This window comes from Brachyhypopomus gauderio, chromosome 5, assembly GCF_052324685.1.
Source record: "Brachyhypopomus gauderio isolate BG-103 chromosome 5, BGAUD_0.2, whole genome shotgun sequence".
Classification (NCBI taxonomy): Eukaryota; Metazoa; Chordata; class Actinopteri; order Gymnotiformes; family Hypopomidae; genus Brachyhypopomus; species Brachyhypopomus gauderio.
In genome coordinates this window covers 30638183-30665966 of record NC_135215.1, presented here as the reverse complement: position 1 = coordinate 30665966, position 27784 = coordinate 30638183, and the positions used below count along the sequence as shown (strand labels likewise).

At 42.7% G+C, this 27784-nt stretch overlaps 1 protein-coding gene across 2 annotated transcripts; it reads right to left on the bottom strand.

Annotated features, from left to right (window-relative positions):
- Positions 1 to 1212: 1212 nt before the first annotated feature.
- Positions 1213 to 27462, bottom strand: LOC143515092 (DENN domain-containing protein 2A). Of its 2 annotated transcripts, XM_077007035.1 has the most exons (20): positions 27117 to 27461; positions 15081 to 15167; positions 12206 to 13165; positions 11002 to 11129; positions 9348 to 9463; positions 9027 to 9224; positions 8657 to 8750; positions 8145 to 8189; positions 7771 to 7958; positions 7504 to 7613; positions 7342 to 7411; positions 7021 to 7098; positions 6749 to 6889; positions 6257 to 6405; positions 4941 to 5118; positions 4442 to 4483; positions 4076 to 4181; positions 3596 to 3871; positions 2483 to 2569; positions 1213 to 2373 (listed from the first exon to the last, which is right to left on the bottom strand). In XM_077007035.1, exons 2-20 carry the CDS (start codon positions 15164 to 15166, stop codon positions 2342 to 2344), a joined length of 3084 nt encoding a protein of 1027 aa, XP_076863150.1. In that variant the 5' UTR covers position 15167; positions 27117 to 27461; the 3' UTR covers positions 1213 to 2341. The 2 variants fall into 2 exon arrangements, with proteins under 2 accessions (XP_076863150.1, XP_076863151.1); XM_077007036.1 differs by lacking the exons at positions 1213 to 2373; positions 2483 to 2569; positions 3596 to 3871; positions 4076 to 4181 and having other exon boundaries at positions 4442 to 4562; positions 27117 to 27462.
- Positions 27463 to 27784: the final 322 nt, after the last annotated feature.

Sequence of the window (27784 nt, the reverse complement as noted above, 5' to 3'; positions counted from 1 at the left end):
CATTCATGTTGATTACATTTGAATTCAAATGGAGATACTTGATCCATTTTATTTCCATATAGATGATATATTGGTTCTCATCATATATCAGACCTGGGATTCTCAGGACCACTGGTGTGCAGTTTAAAGTTGTCAGTGACTGAAGCAGCTCAGCAGTAAATCCTGAAAGTGTGCGTGGCAGGAGGAGCACTGCAGCAGTGCACCTGATGGCCCTGGATTACAGGCTTCCTAACAGCCCTGGATTACAGGCTTCCTGACCACCCTGGATTACAGGTTTCCTGACCACCCTGGATTACAGGCTTCCTGACAGCCCTGGATTACAGGCTTCCTGACCACCCTGGATTACAGGCTTCCTGACAGCCCTGAATTACAGTTTTCCTGACAGGCCTGGATTACAGACTTCCTGACCACCCTGGATTACAGACTTCCTGACAGCCCTGGATTACAGGCTTCTCCAGCCATGAAGTGCTGCTGCACAACCAAGCTGCTTGTGTTGATAAAACGTGATTCAACCCACTTCCAAACGATCATGCTGGACCATGCTTTAGTGTAGCTTTCCTTCTTGTCATGTTTTATTTATGAATATTAATTTAACTCATAGAATAATGGCGTAATGTTCTGGACAACAGTAACAGCAACAACAATATTCTTGTGACACAATAGCTTAGCAATTTGGCGATTTTTACTCTGTAGGCTACTCATTTACAATATTGAGTTTAAATTATTATTTTTTTAACTTCTATTGCATTAAACCTGATCTTCAAAACAATTCCGTAATAACTATGAAACTGATCTTGACACAAATGAAAAGCAATGAGATATAACTATACCCATAAAAATATCCATTTTGTGTATAGACCCTTTGCTGTTGTGTGTTTGTGTGACTTCGCTCTAATGAACTGGGGCTACTTGCATGCGTTCAGAAGAAAGTACCTCTCTCTATAGTGACCCCTAGTGGCACAGACCATTATAGTTTCACTGGCCCATGTATATCAAGCATCTCAGAAAGAATTGCTAATAAAAATTCAGTCTGTCTCTCTAACTGGATTGAGTGGAAAAAGTGGAGAAGTCTTCGATCAGCACTCTCACCCCATTGAAGGTTATTAAATGCAAGTCACTGTTGATTTATAAATAGCAACCAGTCAAAAATAAAAATAAAATAATCTAGGAACCTTTTTAAATGAATCAAATTTCAGCTCTGACAAATTTACATAGGAGATCAACACATCATTTTAATCAAGTTACAAACAAACCTAGTGGTCTTTTTTCAAATGTCCTTTACTAGAAAACACAGAGAGAACCCATCCTTCATGGCCTTTGCCCACTCTCATCCCACATGTTGAGCCTCGTGTAGCCACCGTTGGAGTGTGTCGGTCAAGCCCCCCATCTCCAGCTGTTCCAAGCTCTTCTTGTCTTTTTTAGTGTCTTCCTCCTCTTCCAAATCACATGTCAACATATCTGACCAGGCGCAGTGGTATTTTAATCACACGTCAACATATCTGACCAGACGCACTGGTATTTTACTCACATGTCAACATATCTGACCAGACGCAGTGGTATTTTACTCACATGTCAACATATCAGACCAGATGCAGTGGTATTTTACTCACACATCAATATTTCTGACCAGACGCAGTGGTATTTTACTCACACGACCAAAACAAGCTCATGTGCAGAATATACTATGATAAATAGTCTACAATAAACTAACAGCTGTTTGATATTAAAGCAAACCAAGTTTTACAGAGGAAATTATAAAGGTCTTTTTTCTAGAAAGAATATAAATTAATTCATCACTCCTATTACAGAAAAAAAGTAAAAAATAAAATAAAATAAAAAATAACCTGTTTCTTACAAAAAAAATCAGATAAGAAGAAAAAAGTACAAAATGTGAACAAGGAGAACTGTAAATAGGAATGTAAACTTTGGTCCAAACCTATATGCAAGTTCTTTCTCAAGTCTTATGCAATACTGAATGGACACTCAATACAGAGTGGTGTTATCCACATTACACAAGTAAGAAAGCAGTTTACTATACTGATGGGATGTAAGTGTGAGAGTTACATTTGCTGCACTTCTTGGTCAAGTCTGTGCAATGTCACTGCATTGCTGAGCTTATGCCATTCACTCCGTATCAGTGCTGTTGAGAGAATTCGGGTTACTGTCTTTTGAAATGGTGTTATTCTGTGGAGTGAGGTCTGTGTGTGGGGGTGGCGTCAGTCTGTGGAGTAAGGTCTGTGTGGATGGTGGGGTCAGTCTGTAAGGTGTGATCAGTCTTTGGTTTGATGCACTTTTTTGCTCCAACCAGCCTAGACACTCTCCTCTTTGGAGATGACTTTTTTCACTTTTTGGAGAGAAATTTCATTTTGTGCCCTGCAAGAGAAATAGATTCATTATTCAAAATGCTTTGAGTATCCAATACATGCGACTCATTTGATTCTCTTTAAGGATGTGTAATTTTGGGCAGTAAATGAAAGCTCACCTAGACCTTTGAGAAACTTGTTGACACCTCGATTTTCGGCTCCAGGCAGGGAGTCTAGATAATCTTGAGCTCTCACTTCAAACAAACCTTTGGAATGAGAAATAATCATGTGTTAAAGTTCTTTAATGAAACGTCCTTTAATGTGTGTGTGTGTGTGTGTGTGTGTGTGTGTGTGTGTGTGTGTGTGTGTGTGTGTGTGTGTGTGTGTGTGAGAGAGAGAGAGAGAGAGAGAGAGAGAGAGAAAGAGAAATACTACTTCCTGTGATGTACAGTGTTGTACCTTTTTAAGCATCTGGACCTTTTTTGTGTGTTACTATTTTTGGAGACTTTCCACATTAACAGAGCTAGGTTTCTGTGTACCATATCTCACTTGTGGCTCCGTGTATACATATCTCTTCTCATTCATTTGAAGACAAAAATGAGAATCTGACAAGCTTTCAAACTGGGAGTGCAGTATACCTCCTAATGAACTGATTTACTTTCATCTGTTGCAAACACAGCCATCAAATATAATGAGCACAGTAAACAGTGCAGCATAATAAAATGGCAGAAATTGATGTTAATTCCAGATTTTACCCATGAACGTCAGTTCACTTACTGCACCCAGCAACAGAAATGGATTTAGTGCAGTAGAACAGGCAATTGGTTATTTTCAAACACACTGTCTCAAACATTGATTTATAACACTGTTTTATAACACCAATTTATAACACTGATTTATTTCATCAGTACAGCCATACAGCTTTAGTGTCACTGATTCTTCCTCATTGAACGCCCAAAAAACAAAAGAAATACAACATCAATGCCTTAAGAAATCACAGTACTTTTAAATGGAGGATTTGGAGGATTATTACTTTTGGAGGATTATTGGAGGGGGGGGGGGGGGGGGGGGGGGGGGGGGTAGAATGTTTAGCTCTTTCTGCAGACCAACTGTGCCCATGTGCCCAAATCGGTGTGGAGTTATTTCATGGTATTTCCCAAAACCCAAAGATTTCTACTGAACTTATGACCAGGTTAAAAATATTAGGAATATGAGACTAATCATATGGCATATGAGTGTGTGTGTGTGTGTGTGTGTGTGTGTGTGTGTGTGTGTGTGTGTGTGGGTGTTACCTCTCAGTCCTTGTCTCCGCATCTCCCTCTCCTGCACAAAGCCTGCAAACATCTGCGTCTCCATGAAGACCTCCAGAAAGCGGCGTAGGCTCTTGGAGGACACAGCCTTGCGGAAGGCCTCACGCTGGAACGACGAAGGGGTGGGGGAGGAGGAAGAGGAGGCTGAGGATTCTTCATCACGCTCACTGCCTCCCATGAAGAGCGAATAGTGTCCCACCACTTCTACAAAGAAGCGGACAAAGGCTTCTGACACCACAGCGCTCAGGGAGCAGTGTTCTACAGGAAGAAGAGACAAAAGATAGCAACAAACAAACGTTATGTAACTTTCTAGCAGAACTTACATGAAACGCAACCCCTGGCAAACCAAAGTGACAATAAAACAACAACTTCAGTCAAAATGGTAATGGTCACAAAATGGAAGTCATTAGCCTCAGATGTGTAACATGTTTTAAACTAGAGGCCGTTCTGAAACAACTGTACCAGTGGCTAGGTCTGCCCTATCGCTGGCGAGCTCTTTCCTCCTCTCCAGAACTTGTTCCAGAGCAGCATGTAGCTTGTGGGGTAGGATGGAGTCCTCATCATCCATCTAAGGAGAATATACACACGTGTGGACCTCAGCAACAGCACCGATGGAGAACAAGAGGTGAAGAACACTGGACAGCACCGGTGTGGTCCACTTCAAAAATTGTGAACACTTCAAGACCCCTTAGATGGAAATGTATGATGCTTTCTGTACGTCAACACATTCATTGTGATCGTGTGCGTTTTTTTCGTTCACGTAGATAAAGCCATAGGATAGTACATAGTACATTAAAACAATGTTCTCACATTTATAGAATATCTCACCTGTCGTAGAAACCGACTATTGCCAAGGTCAACAACCAGGACCTGAGAGGGAGCAGAGGAGAGAATGATGTCATTTCCTGTGAATGTGGCAGTCTCGGTTCTTGACACAGCCATTGTTCAACTGAGGAAGGAGGTCAGAGGTCACGGACAGCAAATAGAGCCCACATGAACAGGAAGTGCTCATGGAAATTTGTAAAAACAGGCTGCCCTTTGAACTTCATTTCAGTGTTACTCTCTGTGTGCCTCTGTAAGCTATTATTAGAGGAATTTATATTTCCCTTTGGCAGACATTTTGCTTTTAAATGGCCATCATAATGTTTGATGAAGTATAACTAAAGCTTGAGAAAGAAGGTGAATGTATATAATAAAACAATTTCCTTAAAACAGGAGCTGAATAAAGAGTACTGCTTCTTGTAACCACTTTTAAAGCCATGTACTTCTCAAGTATTGTGTTCTTATGCACTTACGCATATGGAAAGACATCTAGAAAGTCTCTTACCTCCTCTAGGGGGAGCTCCTTGAGGCGAGGCAGTGAGTTGGACAGCAGGCCCACGATGAAAGGAGTTGGAGTGCACACAATGTCCATCATGGAGGGGGGCAACACTGGGATGTATGTATGTTGCCATGTGAACGGATACAACAGGGCCACCATTGCATGGCAGCACTGAGACAGGATGCTAGCAAGAGAAACAGAACAAACAACTCCTCAGCACCCAATGGCACATGACATCACTCCCAAGAACTCTTGACTGAACTACATAACGTTTTGTCCTGAAAATAATACTACATTATGTGCAATTGGCCACGTTCACCACAAGGTGGCAGTAAGGTAAAAGCTTTCATTTTTTCTACTGTTTTGATTTATTGGGTCTGCATGTCATGGCAAGTGAAGAAAATGAATAAAAAAGATTTTTAAAAATTTACTGCTGTCCATGTAATTCATTATGTATCCATACTGGATATGCACCAAAAATGAGCAAATCTTGTGAGCAAAACAAGCATTAAAATCTTGCACAAGTGAGCAAGTCTGTTTTCATTTATATTCATTCAATAACAATCTAAACTGATGGAGCCAATTTTCCACTCATTTCTGAGCAATGACGCGTCGTCCTCCTCAAGTCAGCTTTTTCGCTAACGAGTGCTGGAAGAGATAACGGAGCAGAGGGGAATCAGTTTCTATTGTGTCAAGTCGCAGTGCTGCACAGCTGTAGCTCAACTGTAGCTCAACTGTAGCTCAACTGTAGCTCAACTACAGCTCAAACATTTAAAGGTAGAGCCTATGGTGTTTACGGGCCTTCAGAACATACACAGCGTGATCCATTTCAGTTACTCTACGTTTAGCCCCTGGCCCACAACAACGTTTTCCTAAGAAAAAAAAATCTTCTGAATTTGGTTCCCATGACAACATTACAACACAACAACATTTTTTCCATATCTGTCTCTTAACTTTGACAAAATGGCTCCAAGGGCCATGATCTTTCTCCACTCCTGGTGTCACATGTCACTCTCTGGTGCTCTCTGCTGAACCCTAGCACACATATGCTATAACTTCCAGGAATTTCAGGGCAGACTGTTTGCCAGTGAAACATATTGCCAAAGATCTGCATTTTGCATATTTACTTGCTGCATGTTATAATCATATCTGGTATAACTATATGCTATTCGAGGCTGCAGGAAAGCCCTTAGATTACAGAAGGATTTCTGGCTACGGACTACGCTGGATCCTGTCCTGGAGAGTTTGGATGGAGAAGAAAACACCAAGCTGAAAAAGGTTTGACCTCTACCTCAAGAGTCTAGCAGATCAAGCTGATATACCTGAGCTTGTCTGCGGTGAAGATGACCCGGCGCTCCAGGAGCAATGAGGCAAACACTCTCAGGAGAAGACGCAGACTCAGAGAGGAGAAAAGACACTCGAAGTCCACATGCTCCAGACGGGAGTCAGAGGGGCGGCACAGCTCTATTACCTAAGAGAGACGGAGAGGGAGGGAAGGAGAGTTAGAAAGGGTTAGAAATCTTAGTCAGTCATTCACGTATCATGCCACTCTGTGAGCTAGTATCCACCACTGAGAATTTAGAAATAAACAAAAGTGAATGTAAAATACAAAGTAAATAGGCCTACACATAAATTATGTCCCATAAACCGTGAACCTGATTCCCGGTGCAATTTGTTCCTAACTTGGACGAATCTCCATTTATGTATTGCACTACCTTTCTTTGTTCGTTTACAGCAGTGAAGCAGATTTTACAGCTTCGGTGGTGTAAACTCCTGACTTGATCTGTGTTGTGTCCATGAAGCAGTGAACACACCTCAGTGCCTGAACCTGGTAGGAAGTTCTTCACACTGATGGTCCTGCCAGGAGCTGGGAAGGGAGCCTCCATGACACTCCTCATGAATGGCTGCACCAGTGCTGGGGAGATAGCTCGCCTCTTCTCCACCTCATCCAGCATCTACCACAAAGAGGAGCACACATCCACCATGAGGGTCCGCTTTTAGGAAATCAGAACCCTGGCTATCCGTACGCATACTCCCCTTCGAGTTAGTATCTTAGTGGAAGGACACGAAAGACTGGAGCACATGCCTTTGAGAAGAGGTCAAAGCACCCCAGCCGGCTCACAATGCAGTAGACTTCAGGCAGACGCCGGCCCTTTCCGCTGGGCTGTGGAGACAACGCACACACACTCACAGACTCCAATCCACTCTGTTCTGCTTCAGAGCAGCACTAACAGATATGTTCAATAGTCCCTGACACAAACTAAATATCACATCCCACAACAAAGTCCACGCTGAGGTAATGCAATGAAAGAGAGAGACACGTGTACCACAACCAATACCACATCGGTACATTTTGCCCACAAATGGTCTTCAAATATGAAGCACAACAGGGGCGGGAATGGCTCACCAGTAAACGCCGACAGTAGCCGAAACGTCTGCTACCATCTTCACCCGTCAGGACAAACGAGAAGGTCTCGCTAAATGAAAGGGTTGAAGCAAGACTAGATGAGCAACAGTCCCGATGTTTTAGCCGTGTGACAGTGTGGCACTGGTGCAGGTCGGCCTCTACCTGGGGAACCTGTCCACAGGAGCCCAGTCTTTGGCATCCGGAAAGCAGAATTGGGGAATGACCTTCAGCTGGTCCTCAGCCTCCCGCAGAAATTTGAAACTCCTCTCAAGCTAAATGCACGAAACAAGTAATTTTACACGAGGATTATGTGAGATCAGCCAATCAGAAACCTGGCTTGTTAAGAGCTGTTCAGGATAAAATCTGTTTAATTGCCCTGTATCTTCACTCATTTAGTGGACAGTGTTCCAGGATGAGATCAAAGATCACCTTAAGCGGGAACTGCTGGGTGACCTCGGGCAGATACGCCGCTCCCGCTCTGGCCTTGTGCAGCGCCACCACCAGGAAGCACTCGAAGAGCTTCCTCTCCTGCAGGTCCTGCAGGTCCCTCTCCAGCGTGCGATAGCGGCCCGTCTGCCGCAGCATGGACTGAACCGACACCAGCCTCTGGCTGTGAGCTAATACACAGCGACACACCAGTGGTACGCACAGCTTACACGGCACTTATACAGAGAGCACAGACCTCAGACCGCAGCCGTACCAACAGCGTTTTGTGTACCGTACACTGTGAGGTGTCAGGCGTGACTGTTTGGTTTTGTGGTACGCCGGTTGCCTCGTGTGCGTCCGTTAAACTCTACACTCACCTCTCAGTTTTTCTTCTGTGTCGCTCTCCGATTCACTGTTTTCATCTGACAATGCACCAAAAGACCAAAAGACAAGGTTTTATATATGACAACATTCAGACAATGTATATACAATGCAATCTATGCATGTATAATGCAGGATTTGCTATACACGCGTGTCCCATAAGGCAATGTAATTCTACCATCCTTGGAAAAATAGGTCAAGTACAACTGACCCAAAAATGTAAACGTGTCCGTAAAGCTAAGTGGACACACATGTGGGAGGAGGGGTGCGGGGTGTGTGTGTGTGTGGGGAGGGGGGGGGGGGATGTAAGGGTGATTACGCAATGTAAAACATGTAGCAAGTAACAGTCAGAGACGTCCTCCGCTTACCCAGAACTGGTCCTCAAACGAGACCAGTACTCACAACAACTGCAAGAATATTCTGCAATAATATCCATACATGACGTAACACTACTACCCAGAACAGTCAACGAATATGTAAATAAAGGTTTACGCGTCCCCAGACGCACCTCTGCCTGAACTGGACTCGGCTGACTGTGAGACTCGTTTCATCTTCTTCTTTCCTCTCCTGGCCTCGAAGATCCCGTTGATCTTCAGCACCATCTGTTGGAAAAGAAAACAGCGCCATCTTCATCAAGGAGACGTTTCGCTGTATTAATTTTCAGAAAGTCTGTCTAAGACCCTAACGTTTGAGAGCTAAAGGAAATGTCCCTTTTCCTGTGTCTACGTTTCCCTTAAAGCTAATGCCTGCACTGTCTCCAAGGCGGCTGTAGCATTTCATTTATAGAGGCTATATTGTGAAGACCCATACCTCACTGACTAGAACCATAAATAAAGTACATACGGTCAGATTACAGAGAGTTGCCTCCCTGAGAGTACCTTGGGGATTTTTCTTCGCCTGCGATTGTAGGGGTCTCCTGAGAGGCAGGGCGTGTCGTCAGGGCTGCTGGGGGTTGAGGGTGGACTTATCCTCAAGGGTGACGATATGCCTCCATCTCTGTTGATCTTACGTAGGTCGAGCAGTTTGAAGCTGCACCGTTCTGAGTTCTGTCTGAAGAACCCTGGCTTGGAGGAGAGCTGATTTAGGTGTAGAGAGAGTTAAGCTCTGTGCAGAGAATGACCTGAACTTATTAGATGTCTGCATGATAATTAAATGTTGACAGGAATGAGTCACTTTAAGGTGGACAAGTCTATAAATACCTTAGATGGGGTGTCGGCAGTAGGAGAGGAAGGTGATACAGACACTGTTAATTTGTTTCCAGCACAACGGCTTCCCAATTCTATGTCTTCATAAGGGTTTTCTTTTGATGGAAGGTCTGCAGAAGGTGCACATGTTTGATATTCAGATTTGATGCCATAGCTTGTTCCCCAATATTTGATCAGAGTGAGTTCAACTTTATTGACTAATGGCGCCATAGCTACTACCCCCAGTGTCGTCTCTTTCAGGAGCATGTTTAACTGAGCGTTTGCTGCTAATTTCCCATTGTCGCCTACTCCCCTTTCTTCCATGGCTGGGTTCAAACTGACGTCATGTTTTGTTTTGCTCTGTATTCCTCTGCTCCAGATGTTTGATGTTTTGCCAAGGAATCCACTAAAACTAGCACCACCACCCCCACCCCACCACATCATGGTCTGAACCAACACACACAACACATACAACAAGCATGAGGCCTGGAGAGAAATGGCGCAAGAAAGAGAGAAGATGGAGGAGACAGAGAGGAATGAGAGAGAGAGAGAAGATGGGGGAGAGAGAGGGTTGTTTTTTTTCACAGAGCTCTTCTCCCTACATCAATCCATCCACCAGATGCAAGGAGTGGGAGGAGAGGCCCAGTGCTGAGGACATGTTGCTCCTTTATGATGAGTGAACGCACTGCTCCTGGCCGAGTCACTCCTACTCATTGGGTTCAATACCCTTTAACAGCCTGTTTACTTTCCTACTCAAATGGCAAAAGTGTGAAAGTTCAGCTTCAAAAAGTAAAAACTAGGCCAAGATTTTGCATCAGCCTGTTAACCTGTTGACATGAGCTAGCGAATGAGAATTAGCGAAGATATACAGTTGGAACAAAGTCCTCAAGAGGACTTTTACCTTCTTAACATGCATTATACAACTCTGTCTAATGGACAGAAAGGATGTCTTAAGGCTAATCTTTATGTTCTCTTAGCCAAGACATTTAGTCTGTTCTTTGTCGTAATAAGCAGCAACTAGAGAAACTGAACTGCATTCCACAAGTAGACAGTGCACATCAGATATCAAATTAATCCACAAGAGTACATTGCACATCAGACATCACATTAATCCTTACAACTATGTTGCGCTACTATTTCTTTTTGTTTCTGGAATAAATTCAAATCTCAACAATGAAAAAAATCTGTAATTGGTCTGTGTAGTAATCCCTGGCTAAAGAGCTTTGCATCATACTAAAATCAAACCTCTGCTGCAGATCACAGATCAGTTCAATCCACACATCATGCGTTGGGGTTTTAAGGCCAGCAATAAGACTCTGATGTGAGGAACAGTAAAGAAACTCGAGTTTTTTATTTTTTCCTCAACAGCATGTTTTATAATAAACGTTTGGCTTTCCCAGAATGCCATGCTACTGCTCTTGTGAGCTACACAAAGCCAAAGCTGATCACCCAGTTTGTTATTCTTCTTTTACCACAAGTTCCACTTGGAATAACCCTCTTGGAGTAGATATATATTAAGCTCACTCAGATACAAGAGGAACAAGGAGATGTAATTGGAAGAAACAACCATCTACATACAGAAACTCTCTCAAGTGGCATCAATGTCCCATTTCCTCCTAGTCCATCATCATATCAGTTGGGTCCAGAGAAAAAGAGAGCAATATCTTACCTAGGATATCCTCGTAGACGTTTTCCTCAGATAAAGTGCGTGTGATACCCAGCTTGGACTGAGCATACCAGTCCACCCGACAGCCCTCCGTGGAAGACTGCAACACATCCTCAAACTCATACGATTTCCTGCAAGTTCAGCAAAAAATACAATGAAAGTTAATGACAAAGAAGAGATAAAAGAGCTGCTCCATGGTGCCCTTTTCATTTCACTCCTTCAGCAACTTTGTGAGTTCCCCAATAATATAATTAGGGTTAAAGCTTAGATAATACCCATATCTACCCATATCAAAGAAGAAAACAAATAGAGAGAATGCATAAAGGGGTCAACTAAGTAGCCAGCAGGAAATTACTGAACTTAAAGAGATTAAACAGCAGATTGGATAATGTGTAACCACAGATGTCCATGCAAGTCAAGTGAAAATAGGCATTTGTCTCACTGTGGAGACAAAGGAGCCTAGCCTGTTTTAAGTTTGAAAAAACATCAAACAAACATATTTTTCTGAATCAAACTAGCTCAGATACACCATGATACTCCTAGCTCAGGTTATGCGAGAGACAGACAGAGTTTCAACACATATCAGATTTGCATGTGCAATTGGCCTACAGTGATCCTTACTGACTGTTTATCTCCATTATCGAGTGTTTATTTTGGTAACCTAAAGGCTTAACAGTGGTGTATTAAACCAAGTAACCTCATGAATATTTAATGTCACACCTACACAGTCCTCATTAAACTGAAAAGGAGCAAAAGGCCACACTGTAGCGTCCACTGTATTGTCACTGTGACATGTGAAAGGATCTAATTCCCAAGTAGCTCATTATCAAACCTGACGACTCCCCAGTGTTGACATCCTTGAGGTTTGTGTCCCCTAGATTTTCTCAATTTCTCAATTTTCTCAAAAATTCAATAAGACTCTATTTATCCAATTCCTTCTCTTTTTCCCATTCGTGGGATCAATAAAGGTTTATCTTATCTTATCTTATCTTTTCTTTAAAAAACAAAACAAAATAAATGGTATAACAGTGGAATATAAGATATCAAATAAAAAATCTGACAGTGCTCAGTCAGTATACTATGATAATCATAAACAATTATACATTATAAATGATAAATATATATATATATATATTTTTTTTTTGTTTTCTTAGCCACATACAACTCCAGAATAGCACTGACTTTGTGTAAGAGCTGTGAAACTCACCTATTGTTGGAGTCCCGAGCACGTTCAGACCGAGGTCTCAGACAAAGCCCTGGTGGTGGGCAGGAGGGGAGTGGTGGAGGGGGAATTGTGGGTAAAGGTGGTAGATTGCGCCTGCCTTTCACTGCACCCTGGGTTATTCCAGGGCTGTTTGCTTGGGTATGATGCTGGAATGTGCGCTGGGGTTTGGGAAGAGGGTTGATGTTAGGAGCCCCAGGCTCGGTGTACACATTTTCGGGGTCTCTGCTCCAGCCACGACGGCTCCCAGTCCTCACCACGTCCAGAGTCCCGAAGATGGGTTCGGTAGCCGCCCTCTCCCCATCCTCCTGTCTCTCTTTAGAAGGTGGGCAGAAATAGTTACCTGGCAAGCAAGGCCTAGTGGGGCTCTCCTTCATGGCCTGCTCAAGTTTCTTTATGTGCGTCAAAACCGACGTTTTATCCTGGATGGTCTCATTTGTTTTCCCCACAGGCACTTTGTCTAGTATAACCTCTCTCTCCTTTGTACAGGCTTCCATAGTTATCCTTGGATCTCCAAACTTATTCCCATTCTCTTTGCCAGCATCTTGTTTCTCCCAGCTAAAAGCTCGTTTACTGTCTTGCCTTTGTACCTCTGTAATTTTCACGTCCTTCTTCATACTTTCAGACTCTTTCTGAACCACTGCCTGGAGATTTGGTCCAGTGTTCTCCGTTTTGCCCTCCCACTGGGTGATCTTGTCCCTAATGCTGGCGGTGTTTTTGACCCCTGAGGGAGTCTTGGGGGGCTTGTCGCAGCCACCTAAGCCATTCTCAACTGGGCGGCTGCTGGTTGGTGTTTTGTGGGCAAGCATGTTGGTGTTCCCCGGGTAGTGACTGAGGTTGTCCAGGGACGTGAGGGGGGACTGGCTGTCCACGACCCTGAACAGATCTCGCCTGTGGGACACCACAGACCGTGCCTCTTCAAGTGGCAAGCCACAGCACTGGAGCCTACACACAACACCAAACACAAGACATGTGACTGGACATGATTACACTACATTACACTACATTATTTAAGACAGCATTGCTCTCTTCAAACCGCAGACCAATTTCACAGCATTTTCATTCATACCATGCAATACTTTGGCTAAAATTAAGTACAGAAGAATTATTAATCAATAATCAAGGGTTAAATCTGATTTTCTGAATGGATGAAAATGTGCTGGCGTTTCAGTATTTGTGCTTAAGCATCAGATAATCAGATCATGGGTACGTCCAGTTCTCCTCAGCCAGCAGTAGGGTAAACCATGTTCCACCAAAAGGGCAAAGGTCACAGGAAAGACGTGCATCTTTCTGTTTCTTTAACTGCCTTAGTAAATAAACACTAGCTTGGACAATAGCCAGCACATCCAATAGCATCACTCCAGCAAGCAAATGGAGGAAATTTGAACTTTGAAGCTTTTTTTCAAAGTTGCTGTATAATTTTTAAAAGCCACCATCAAGGCCTATATTTCTGGTTCAGTTTATTTATTAATTTATCTATATTTATTTATTTTTTTTATGAACTCATCTCTTATTAAATTCAAACAGACATCCAGTGGTTCTACGTTCTTTATTCTGTTTTTTATTTATTTTTATTTCATAAAGCATAAAGTGCTAAAGAAGAAAAACTAGGTCAAACTAAAAAAAAAGAGTGAGGGGAGAGAAACAGGGAGTGGGGGGTGGAGGTTATGGTGAGAGAAACAGGGAGTGGGGGGTGGGGGTTATGGCAAGAGCACGGGAAAGAAGAGCAGACCAAAAAAGGAGGGGCACTGAATCCTTACTGGAAGGGATGAGGCTATTTGATGGAAAAGCACAGAACCTAAACTGAAGGTAGGTTACATCATCAGCCACCCACACCAAGCAAGAAGCTAAAGTCCTTTCTGTCATCTGAGCTTGAGGAGAAGGGGAAAAAAACTGAAGTTTTCACAGGGCTGAGGCACCATGAACTCCATCAAGGGGGTAAACATAGTCAACGAAAGAAAAGCAAGACCTCTCAGCTCTTTGTCCTTATTTGTCCAGAATCTGGCTTTAACAACTGGTTATGGCTCTTAGTGCCATACTTAAGCAGAGACTTATTAAGAATGAGCTCAGTCTACTCAAAGCTCCTCCTTAAGCTTTTAGTGCCTTCAATAACATGCCTTGACATTCCAACACAGTCAATTTTATCACTCAATTATTTAGTTAGTAGAATGTGTCAACGACAAAAGCTTTAGGCTAATTGTGTTTCAGTACATGCAATTCTACAGTTGTTCTAAAATCACTCTAACCATATAAAAAAAGAAGAAATGGATTATGACCTGTTGGTGTTGGAAGTGAAAATCCCCATTCATTGTATCGGTAGACATTTTAGAGCTTACTAAAAATATATTTTGTGATTTATAGGTGGCCACTGACTTCCGGAGTATACACTGTAACTCACATTTGTGAAATGTGATGTTTCCTAAATCCTTTCCTGACATTATTTTAATTGTTTACTATATTTAAAACACAAGGGAAGCTATGAAAATGAACAGCGTGACAAACAGATCTATACAGTGACGACTGGCCACTCTGTGGCTTAAAGACAATATTCAAAACAAAACTGACAACCTAAGGGCATAGTTTGCCACTCAAGCATTTTGTTGTGATGCAAAACAGTTTTATTGTGTTTTATTGAACAGTGCACTCTAAGTGCTAAGTGTTGGAGAGTGGAACCTATTTGAGATAAACCTATTTAAAACAAAAAGCAACACAATGTCTTAAAACCAAACCATTCACATTTATTGGCATTTTTGTTCATTTCTCAAATGTCAAAAAAGAATGTAAGCACATGGATAGACACTACTCATATGAACAAAAGTTGGCTTGTTGTCTACATATGAAGGAAGAGTTCTTGTCTTACCCGGTGACTGACTGGTAGATGCAGTTCTCTGTGTTTGTACAGAGCAGTAGTGCTCTCCCTCCAGTCATGATGCTAGCAGCCGGCATCCTGATATGATACACAGATAGATGGAGTCAGTCACATACTGATGCTCTTATGCACAGAGAGAGAGTCATCGTTAAAAATCCTCCTGTGTTCTGCCACATTTTTGTACATACATATCCTAAAAGAACTGTGGAGTGAAAGTGTTTAAAAGATTTAGAGTTAAGTAAAAAAGTATTCAGTTCAGAAATAGCAACAGAAGAAGAAAATCATACAAAGAAATGTACAGTTAAATCAACAACAATGCAGACATCTGGAATGCAGTCTAACTATTGTGAGCCGGACTCTTGAGGAGGCAAATGTTCACAGTGTTTCCATTAAACGCAAGACCATTGCTGACTCTTCATCCAGAGACAAATGTGGGGTTAGTGAGTTCATGTGTGCCAGGGTGCTGGATTGGCTGGAGAAACCATAGATAATCAGCTGGAATCTGGTTAACAAAAACATCTTTCCCCTTCATACTCTTACATATCTTTCAAATTGATTCAGAATGTACCCAAAAGCCAAGAATACAAGCAATGCTGTGTGTAGAAATGAGGAATTTAGGAGCATATTTAAACCCACAGATATAGACTGAACAAGAGGAGAAGTTAGAGTGGCTCTTCACCAGCTGAAGATCTGAATCATGAGGGCACATTCTGCTCTCTTAAAGGTTTGTGTTCTAAAAGCAAAAACCAACAGTCAGCACCATAAATCACACATTCAACCCCAGAACCATAAATGCCCCAAGTGACTCAATTACCCTTGCTTTCTTTGTAAATATAAGAACCTAAACCTCTAACACTTGGGTTAACAGTAAAGTAAAATAATTGGAATAAAGTGTAGGCTATTACTTAAAAGGTGATTATATACTGTAAATAAAAAATGCTCCATAAATCCTATTTTTTTTTCTATAAGAAAGAAAAATCACAAAACATCCTCAGGCTCCCATAAAACGATAGCTTCCACCTCTGTGGTGACCTTAGTTCCCTCATATTCTGCTCTTGCAAGAGTCATACAGCTAACATTAATCACCAGGAATTCAATAACGTGGCTGTTAACTGGTTTGCTCTGTCTTAGGGATGGACAGGGCGCTCAGCACAGGTGTTACCACTTAACAGGCACATGTGGGAAGGACCGTCATCCATGTATGCTTGTGAGTGGGTGTGTTTGTGCTTTATGTGATGCTAACCACTTCCTGCGAAGGCTAACTCCCCTGCCAAGAGGAAGTAATGACGTCACCATAAGGACACTCGGTTTGGGGGGGCGGGGCATAAAAAAACGAACAAGCTTAGTCTGTCATTGCACATAAATCCAGGCTTTCACTCAGCAACACTACAAATTAACCATATTATGTTATGTCCATACCCCATACCCCTTTCTGAACGAAATCTAGCATATGTTGGGCATTTGTACTTCGGGTAAATATTAGTGCAACGTATTAGTGGAAAGTAACCTTTCAGGATTGATTACTGTTTCGCTCACAGAAGCTGGGATTTAAGGATCGCTGTTTGGACCCAGTTGGTGTTTCTACATATACCTCCACTACATGTCCATCTGAAGCACTTGGCATTGCTGAAATCCCAGAGGTTTTGCTGGCCTGCAATGTGGACTGATTTTGATGGCGTGCCAAGACTAATATTGAAGCCGTTCTGCATATGGGGCTCTTCTCATTGGTCTTTGGTGTGGCACAGGAAGTGCAGTGGAATAGCTAGCTTTACTACTCACATAAAGGAGGTTTTACACAGACTTGAATTTTGGTGGCATGTTAAAACTAAGTTTTAGATTGTTACAGGACATGACTGAATAAATCCCATGTTATATAAGATAGTCTAAATAAAAAATTCTCTCTGTCTCTCTCATACACACACAAACTGGGCCTGCATTGCTGACATACAATGCTAAATGATTTTCAGCTGTGTAAAAGGGTCACATGTTTGTGGAGGAACATAAACTTTTTTTTCTCTCTCTCTCTGCTTCTCCTCTTACTGATACCAAGAATGAGCTGAGAAGAAAAAACATACACAGAAGAAAAATGGGGAGCAGAACTTACAGTATGGAGGGTTAGCTTGTAAAAGCTACAGCCTCAATTAAAATGCTTTTCTTTTTTACATTCAGGCTTATATTCAAGTGTGTGTGTGTGTGTGTGTGTGTGTGTGTGTGTGTGTGTGTGTATGTGTGTGTGTGTGTGTGTGTGTGTGTGTGTGTGTGTGTGTGTGTGTGTGTGTGTGTGTGTGTGTGTGTGTGTGTGTGTGTGTACTCAAAATTCGTGTACACACCCGTAGTCGTATGTCAGAGAGCAAGGACACTCTAAAGTTTTAATTCTAACCCCTGTAGTACACAAATATCTCAAAACAGTGTAATTTCTCTCTAGAACTCAGGAGAAGGACCTACTTGGCTAGTGAATCATTTTACCTCCCAATAGTAAAAAATTTCAGTGTATACATCACTATTACCTCCAGAAGCTGGACGCCTGCTTGACTCAGTTGCGCTGCCCTGAGCTGGACCCCTGAGGACCCAGGCGAGATTTTTCTTAGCGTGGTGCTCAAATAAAATGGTCAACAAACATGACTGTCAGTGATTCTTTGACTTGTAAAGCAGTAAATCTGGTAGTGGCAGTGTTTTACGGCCAGCGTTGTATAGAAAGGCCAGGGCTCTCTCCTTTAGAAACCCTGCTCCGCCTAGCCTTGTCTTTGCCCTCCGCACCATTGTTAAATCTGACCCTGCAGGACATGACTACTTCCACAGTCACGTGGAAGGAAAAAGAGGGACATCTGCTCCAACCAGTAGAAAGTCCCACATGACCCACCTGACCTCTACCTGTCCCTCCTCCTGACCCCTCTCTTCAGGAAGCTCACGTGTTGACTCCATCTGGGGTCATGCGAAAGCTCTCTCTACAATGCTGTTTAGCATACTTCTGAAAAAAGAAAGATTTTTCTTGCTAATGAGTGGTCTTAACGTGTTTGATATGTTTAACTTATTTTCTTAAATATGATTCTACTAGTTTATTTCTAGGATGTAAAGGAATCCGCTGGCCTAAAAGTGCAGCTTTGCTTTGTTCAAATGCCTTTCTGTGCAACACTGCTCCTAAGCACTCAACCTGCACTAAAACACATAAAACCACCAGAGAAATGCAAGCTGATGGCACTCCCAGCAATTGACTCATGGAGTCCTAGGAGACTTTGAGGAGAGAAGATATAACTTAAGGTCAGAGCAGGGCCATCAGCCACCATCAGTTACATAACGAAGCATCCACTCCAACACTAGATCACCATCAGTCCACTGTCACCAGGGTCTGGCTAAGCACAGCATAATATAAAGACAAGAGAAATAACACGGCCTGCTTTGGAAGTAAATAGCTGTAAGTACGTAATCGTTTGGGGTGTTTTCTAAAAAGATAAGAACAGCTTGACAAATGTTTTAGTGAAATGTTTTCTCTGTTTTGTGAAAATATATATTCGTATTTGCTTATGTAGTCGTCAAAAGGATTGACAGGATAACTGCAACACATGGGAAACTGTTCACATATTTTAACGCTGCTTGAACCTGTTTAAAAAGCAGCTTGTCTCCTTGTGGTCTGTCTGGAGCTCAGCATTTGATAAATAACAATTGTTATTGTTATAAACCACCTAGAAAATAAACAGAATTTGCTTAGCAATGTTTCTACGAGAGTGGACATGGACATCCAACCATCTGTGTTGTACTTTCAGTCCCAAAGACAACTCCTTTCCTGCTCTCTTCATGCTGTGGACAATAGCGTCCTAACCCTGGAGAGCTGAACAGGCCAGGTCAAAGCTGAACTACAAGTATTACCACAGGACACAGGAGACTTGCATTCCAAGCGTGCACACCCATCACTGGTCTCCACACAACCATCACATTATATGTCATGCAAATTCAAACAGGTACAAACTAATATTCTACTACAAACTGTGGTGTAGGTGTTGGGTGGTATTATATTAGCTGTATATGGGAAGATTACTGTGGTCAGTAATTAATCTGGGTTTCAGTGATAGTTGTTTACCAAACAGGTTTGCATCCATAAATGTTTTTCATGTGCTGATATGCTGTCAGTAGTGTGCCTCAAAGTCAGTAGCAAAGTCTGGTGTTGTCAGTGATTTCTTTGTTATTTTGGAGTGTTGAGTTCTATCTCTCTCTCTCTCTCTCTCCCTATATCTATAGCTCTCCGTATCTCTCTCTCTCTCTCTTTCTCCCCTCCTCCTCTTAACAGCTGCATCTCATAAAGCCTGTCCCCAGCGGCCAGCGGCCCGATCCACTAAATGCATGACATCATGCTCTCTGCACCTCTCCACAGCAGAAAGACAGAGAGGGAGACAGTGTTAGAAACACAAGGACAGAACCTTTGATTCCCGTATACCTAGAACCAGCAACTCACCTATACCTATGTTCCTATGGATACTGACAACAATGCGTTTGCTCAAACAGTACCTCTCTTAGTAATTAATTACTTCAGAGACACTTTGCAGTTATGCTATGTGCTAAACCTGGAGGAATCTGTCTGCAAGGAATGGACTTCCAAAAGAGCATCTGAGCATATATATCCATTAACTACTCCATTTCTTATCCATTCAATCTCTCATCAATTCATTTTGCCTTTTGCTGTTTTCTTTGCTCGAGGTCCTCAGCCAAGTGTAGAGCTGGCTTCAGTCTTCACTCCTTTGGCGCTTCAAAACATGGAGTGAAAGCCCACCCTGCAATCAATTTCATGCACCACTAAACATTTAGCAAGCCTGTGATAGAAACGCAGAGTGTGAGAGAGCACATAGAGCCTGTGAGAGTGTGTAGAGCGTGTGTGCTCCTCAGTACTGCTGGAGGCACTTGGTGGGGGACTAACCTTCACCCGGTGCCTCTGTGTTCAATAAACTCACTTTCTAGCTATTTCCAACAGACCGAGAGAGAGAAAGAAAGAAAGAAAGAAAGAGAAAAAGTTCATTTTAAACACTTCCAAACGTATGGATTCAAGAAGCACATTACTAAAGGCTGAGTCCAATTTCAATGATAATTGTAGACACACAGATGCAGACACAGGCAGGCACCTGAGAAAGAGGAAGACAGAAGAGAGACAGACAGGTACGGCCTGAGAAAAAGAAAGAGAGAAGGGGATGTAGACAGACAAACACAGAGACCGGTATGTCTCTACCAAAGTGGAGCCCGTTGAGGATTAGTACCGGATAATTTCAGAATACTACATAGGACAAAGTGTTCACATATGAGTGCATGTTGCTCCTTATCAAGTCTTTCTGCATTGTCTTTGTCCATTCTAAATCAAGCTCTGGTGTAAACTGTCTAGTTTCAAATGTCTCAAATTATAGGCTTTACTTTAGTTGCTGAGTGTTTTGTATGCAACAACAAAATAAATTTGTCTGTGTGTGGCTGTCTGTTTTGTGAAATATTATAATGAAATGTGAAAATTGGCTGTAGAGAACAAATGAGGATGCCACATCATAGTTTCCTGGGCACAGTAAGAGCAGCACAAGTTATAATTATGGCATCCAAACAAAACCATGCAACTAACCTCATAACACTGTGGGCTACAATAGTTAAAACAGGGAAACACTGTATGACAAACAGTTATTTGCTTGTTTGTTCAAGGAACAGAATCAGGCGGATAGAAAGACAGACAGGATGGAGGAAGACAGGATGTGGGATCATTACTCCTTTCCTGCACCTACCACACACATATTAAAGTTGCCATGGCAGGTCTGGGGGGAGTTTGATAGGCCAGGCCTGCGGGCCCATGCAGGGTCAGGGTAAAAGGAAGGAATCCTCAGAAAATGATACTGTGTGTGTCTATCACCTTGAAGAACAATGGACAATGCGATTGTCAAGAAACTCTCGAGCTAGGTGCTTTTAAAACAAGCATTCTTCAACTTGTCCTTTTGCACCTGCTTGATGAATGATATGATAGTCACTCACTTGTCCTTGAATCAGACACAGAATGAATCAGAAACGGATGACTATTTATGTGACTCCAGGATAGAGCCTACAGATTGGTGAAGGCCATACATGAAGCAGCTGAACTGAGGAGCTGTGGGGCAGACAAACAGGTCGACATGGATACATGGAAGGAAGACAGCAGGGTCCTGTTCTCAGTCAGGAACAAAAGATCACGTTGAAGCCCTCTTTATGTGTAAGGCATATATGTGCCAATGAACACCACCTCTAAAAAAGTCTTCTCAAAAAGCTGTCTGCTCTACTAAAGTTCAACTGCTCTGAAGAGCTATGCAGCCAGCCTGGATCAAGGGCTTGTGGGAGCTAGCCACATCAGGGAGACAGAGTTGCGTTTAAGAAGGACATTCTCCTGAAAACATGTTGAGCTGTTTAACACTATCCAGTGAAGTGCCATTCTGTAGTTTCTGATCTCCGCTTTACCCAAGTGCTTCAGTTTAGCTCAGTTTCAGAGTGACCACTCTGAGGTGTTACTAAATCTTTGTGCATGTGGAGGATGTTAGATTGAAGACCTACATCTTAGCACAACACGTGAAACGCACTTCACCCTGTTGTGCTGGTTTGAGTGCATCAGGCACAACAGTGTTGCTGAAATTTTTATTTGAATTCAATTCAATTTAAATTAATAAAGCACTTTTAACTGTGGATACTGTCTTACATCAGCTTGAAAGGAACCATGTCTAGACCACAAATAATCAAGCCACAGGTCACAATGGCGAACAAAAATTCCCTCAGGTTCAAAGAAGAGGACTGAACTCCAAAAGGAAGCTCCTCCTCCTTTGGGCCACAATGGACAACAGTTCTCAAATAAACAAGAAGACGCATAAATGGAAACACGGATACAGAGTAAAATATGTGTAAAATATCAAATAATTATTTCTTTTGCATTATTTTTTGCCTGTGTCCATGCCATAGCTGGCTTGAAAGTGATCTAGCATCCATGAATATCTGTCCAGCTATGGTCAATCTTGGCCTCTGATTTAAGATGGAAGATGGATGGCTAACACAAACTGCATGTGGTAGTCTCTAGCTGTCTGTGGTGTTTGAGGTGTTTCTAATAAATAAATGGTTCTAAAAGTAGGTGCTAAATGTAAACCTTTAATCACTAAGGAAAAAAACTCAGTGGTGTGAGATCATTATTAAAACATTAACACCACCAAGATGTTTTCAGTTATATCAGTTATATGTAATGCCACATCATTATTTGTTATGTAGAGGGGATTCACTGAAAGTAACTGTGTTACTGTAATAGACAGCTTATGGTTTGTTTATTAATGTTTGTTAATTTCTAATTCTGTATAACATTCTGTATAATTGCACAGTGAGGACAAAAGAGACAGTAAATCATGGATGTGTATAGTGTATTACCTATAGGAAGATTACCCTGAGCAATGTGACAGATGTACAGTCACAGGACAAGCAAAGTATCTGCTCTTTGAATTCTATGGTTATCTGCTCTTTGAATTCTATGGTTATCTGCTCTTTGAATTCTATGGTTATCTGCTCTTTGAATTCTATGGTTTTTCACACATGGCTTCTCCATTCTGGCTTCATTTTTGTTAAGAAAATAAGTGGAGCACAGTGGAAGTTCAGGTGTTGTTCATGTGAAGTTTTGTTTATCTGCTAAGAACAGATGATTATTTATTATGTCCTCATACATAAAAGAGGGCGTTCTTTCTTTTTCTAGCAATACAGAGACTGGACTTCAGCTGTTGAGGATCACTGTTATTTTTCCTTCCAACACATTCCTGCATATTTGCAGAAAGTACTCCATCACCATAAAAATGTTAAATAATTTGGGATGCCATCACTGACAACTCAGACTTAGTATAAAATTGATGATTTTACACATTTATGTGAATGATTTTCAGTAATAAACTAGTTTATAATAAGCAGGTTTGTATGAGCAAAAGCAGATTGGAGATCAAGTGTGTGAGTTGACAGGGGTCTGAGAAGTTTGTAGTTTAGTACTACAATGGTGTGCTGAGCGTGTCATTAGAGCCCTGGGGCTCCAGGACTGTGCTGTTCTGCGAGGTTCCTTTCTCTCGCCCCTCTTTCTCAGTGACTGACTCCAAGTCTGGTCTCCTGTTACCCCTTCCTGTTTTCCCTCACGCTTCTGTGGTTCCGCCTGACCATTCCCACCGGCGTTCCCGCTCCCAGCCCCGCGTGCCTCTGCACAGACAGATTCCTATAATTCCCTGCAGTATTCCCCCAGGAGTCCAGCGTGGCGAGAGCTTGGGAAAGTGCTCTTCCGGAGTCAAGGATCCACCAAGCGGCAGACGGCTTTCCTCTCTCTGTCTCTCTCTCACTCTCTCTCTCTCTCTCTCTATCTTTCTCTCTCTCCCCCTCTCCCTCTGACCTCCCCAACCCCCATTCTCAAAAATCAACATTCACAGAGTGAATGTAAACCAAGCAGCCAAAGTGATAAAGTGATTCAAAAGGAAACATGAAGTTCAGTGGAGGGAGTCTAAAATCCTTTGTATCCCTTATAAGCACTTTAAAAAAAGTTAGTGAATCAAATACGCATTTTTTTTCCAGCCCAAATTGAAGTCATATGGGCCTTTCATTGATTTATGGCTCCGTTTTAAATGACATAAAAATGGGCTAAGGCACTGCTTCCTTCACAGTGATGATCTTCATCACTTCACAAGAGCTGCACTGTACTGAACCATCAAGACAAATCCACCAAACCAGTGCAAGAGCGCAGATCCAGGACACACTTGCGTTCACTGCTGTTTAATCTAAACGCATGTCACAGTAATGAGTTCATAGATCACACACAACATGAGGAACCCATAAACAACTGCATGCATGCTCTTCAGATCAGGGGTAGTCCCTATAGTCAGGCCCGCCGTTAGAAGCACATCTTGCGTGCACATTGCACAGTGAACCGAAGGCTCTCTGCTGTGGTAGGGAATTCAGCAGGGCCCTACCACAAAGTCCGAGTTAATGGATGAGGGTTACGTTGGCCTGCACCACATCAGAGAAGCCCCATATGCCAGAGACAGAGGCAGATGGAGAGAAAACGAGAGAGATTTTCCGTCACTTTAGTCCTCCTAAAATGGGGTTAGCTAAGTGAACCCTTTGACCATGCTTGTCTAAAGAAGCTATGGGATAGTTCAGGGACCCCAAGAGCTGAACTTCATAACCTGCTTTACAACAACAGTCTAAGTTTGCTTGTGTCTTTGCGTATTTCCAAAGAAAACCAACTGTTTGTTAGTTTAGCAGTTGAACAATTGCAAGCATTTTTAGGCATATACCCTCATATCTTTTGGGTTTGCTGTCTTGGTACAGTGTGATTAGAGGGATTGGTGTACAATGGGATTACGTAAAAAGAAATCAATATTACTGTATGACAGTGATGCTGGTCTATAATTACAGTCTTATTCTAAATAAGATAAATAAACAAGATAAATAACAATCTTAAAAACATTCATCAAGCACTTAATGAACATCTGAGCTAGGAGATGTTTAGTTGAGTTAATGTTAGACTTTTTTCAGTAAACCTTCATTACATGTAATTAGTTTAAAGGCAAGATTTGGCATAGTATTGCCAACAGTGATTTTAAGGAAATGTATTGCACTGTTGCCTGGAAATCATAAACAAAACAAACCTATACGACTGGCTTTGATTTATTACATTGATTTTGTGCAAGAGAAATTCAATATCTGATACCAGTTCTTTTGTACACTGTTGACTTATGAAGGATTTTAACTAATGGTGAAAAAGCATAATAAGTAGTTTTAGGTAGTTTCAAAACACACACTTTTGCATTAAAATCTTTACACCTAGCACTTAATGTACACAAAATAAAGTAACTTGAATCACAATGACTCCCCAGTTGTGGGGGGAGATGAGCTCTACAAAGAGCACTGAACCCTGACATGGAGCATGTTAGCCCAGCAGCTTACAAGTCCAGCTCCAGTGGCAAGGGGGGGGGGGGGGAGAAGGAGCCTGAAGATGGAAGCAGTCCGTGTGTGTGTGTGCGCGCGTGCGTGCGTGTGTATGTGTGTGTATGTGTGTGTGTTTGTGCGTGTGTGTGTGCGTGTGTCTGTGTGCGTGTGTGTATGTGCGTGCGTGTGCATATGCGTGTGTGTGTGCGTGCGCGTCTGTGTGTGTGCGTACATGCGTGTGTGCGTGTGCGTGTGTGTATGTGCGTGTGTGTATGTGCATGCGTGTGCGTGTGCGTGTGTGTGTGTGTGTGTGTGTGCGTGTGTGTATGCGTGTATGTATGTGTGTGTGTGTGTGTGTGTGTGTGTGTGTGTGTGTGTGTGTGTGTGTGTGTGTGTGTGTGCGTGCGTGTGCATGTGCGTGTGTGTGTGTGTGTGTGTGTGTGTGTGTGTGTGTGTGAAGGCGAGGGGGCAGTAATCGTAGCATCTTTGCTCTGTTTCCAATCACTCCAACACAAAGCCCAAAAGCTCACGGAATCCCGAGCAGCCAGAATTCCCTCACCAGCACCGCAGGGCACATTCTGGAACTGTTGCCACGGAGATGGGCAGTGGCAGCTTGGCTGCGAGGACGGCACGAAGTCTGATGTAGCCTCAGTATAAAGACTCCCCACTGAGTTACTGTATCAGGATGGGCTTCCTCAGCACGCCCAGTAGTGGCCGCTCCACCAGCCAGGTGCAGGCCTCATTTCCATGTGTATGACGCCCCCATAAGCTCAGCACAGAAGGGGCATAGGTCAGATGTGACATGTCACACCAAAGCCTAGGACTTTCACAGGCTTAGACAAGCCAGCACTGGGGGTGATCAGAGCAGGGGGAAGATTCTCCCGAGAACCTTCATTAGAAGGCTTGATCAAGTGAGCTGAAACAAAACAAAGGGCTCTGGTTCTCATGCTCAAATCGTTCTGTGGTTTCTTGGTGTTTCTTAGAGCAATCCTTCACTTTGAAGTAGTCATTGTAAACAGATCGTCAAAGAGTCCTGCAATCAGATAACAGGCTCAAAGATACCCAGGCTCCCATGCCAAGCCTTCAGAAGAGACACCAACCATATTTTACTGCTGTATACAAGTGATACCATTGGGGATTTAGTGTAATGAGCTATGATTGCAGGTTCTGTAGTGAAACACATTTCAAACTTGAAGAGGTGAATTCGTAAACATGAGGTTGAAAACATGTGGCCAGAATTTCACCCTACTTATATGAGTCATGCATCATGTGACACAGCAGAAACTCACTCTGAACTGCAGGGAGAGTGAAAGAAGCTTGACTTTTGGAAGTCATTTGTGAAGGGCTACTGGCATTAATTGGAATTAAGTAAAGATACTTATATTTAATTACTGCTTAAACTACTGCTTAAAGGGTTTGGAGTTTTGGAGACATTATTTTGTGTTTCAGAAAAGGAAAAGAGGAACAGTGCTTTAAAACTGTATTGTTTACATTTGTTTAAAGGGTTGCGTCTCAAAGATAACTTTCATTGTTTACGTTACTGCCTGAATTTGACAGTAAGAAACTAATAGGAGAGACAAGCACATTTGGATCTGCTATCAGTGTTCTGGCTGCTATGTTTACAAGCTTCTCTCTCTCTCTCTCTCTCTCTCTCTCTCTCTCTCTCTCTCTCTCTCTCTCTCTCTCTCTCTCAGTGCAGCAGTAAAGAGAGACCATTGTTCTATGAGCTAAAATGACTTGCTTCACTTACCCAATTACCCACTTTTCTAACGTTCTTCTTTCTCCCTGCCTTGCTGGAATGCACCTATTTTACACACTCCTCATCTATCTCCACCAGCACACAGGCGGAGAGGCGCATTCAGGAATGATCCTTCTTTTACTGCATGGAGCACTTTTGCTCTTTCAGTCTGTGTGGTTCTGTGAGTTAAAAGCCATTGGTTGACCCGTTTCAAACCTTCGTCAAAATATGTCAGCAATGCTAAAGACTTTTGGCCTGCCTTAGACTCTGAAAACAATACAATGACACATTTAACGTGAGCTCACACCTCAGGTTATCCATACAAAGAAGAACACCCCTCTCTCTACCACACACAAGCGCATGCAGAGTGGTACCTTCTTTAGTTGGTTGAGCCCTGCAGAAGCGCTCTGGTAGTGGTGTCTCATTTTGTGAAACCTGATACTGAGTACGGCAGCATCCACTCGATGATTTTGGAGCAGTTAGTCCTTCTTCTCCTCTCTGTTCTCTTGCTCCTTCAACACACTCTTTCCTTGATTAAATCCTTGTCTTTTTCTGTGAGGTGGTTAGAGGGCTTTTCCTTAAGCTTGCTTTGAGAATGGAATGAGACACAAACTGAGCCACAAAGATCTCCCCACAAACTTCGGCTCCAGGCAACTTTATCTCTCCCCCTTGCGTCTCTGTGCGCCGTTGCCGTTCTCTCTTTCTCTCTCTCCCACTCTCTCACACTCTTTCACTGAACTTTTCCCACCCCTCCCTCCTCTCCCCAAGACCCCCTCCCTCCTCCCTCTTACCCTCTCCTTTCCTCCCTCTCCCTCTCTCTCTCTCTCTCTCTCTCTCGCCCTCCCTCCCTCCCTCCTCCGCTTTCCCTTCATCCCCCCACCCCCTACCGCTGAACTAATCTGCAGCTGGCTGAGTGACTGGAGGCCTGGTCGTCATGGTGATGAAGTGTCCTTCTGGAGAGGAGTGGAGCAGGAGAAGAAGGCCAAGCTGAGCGTAGGTGAAAACACAAGTACCAGCCGTCGAGTTAGGGACAGAGACAAGT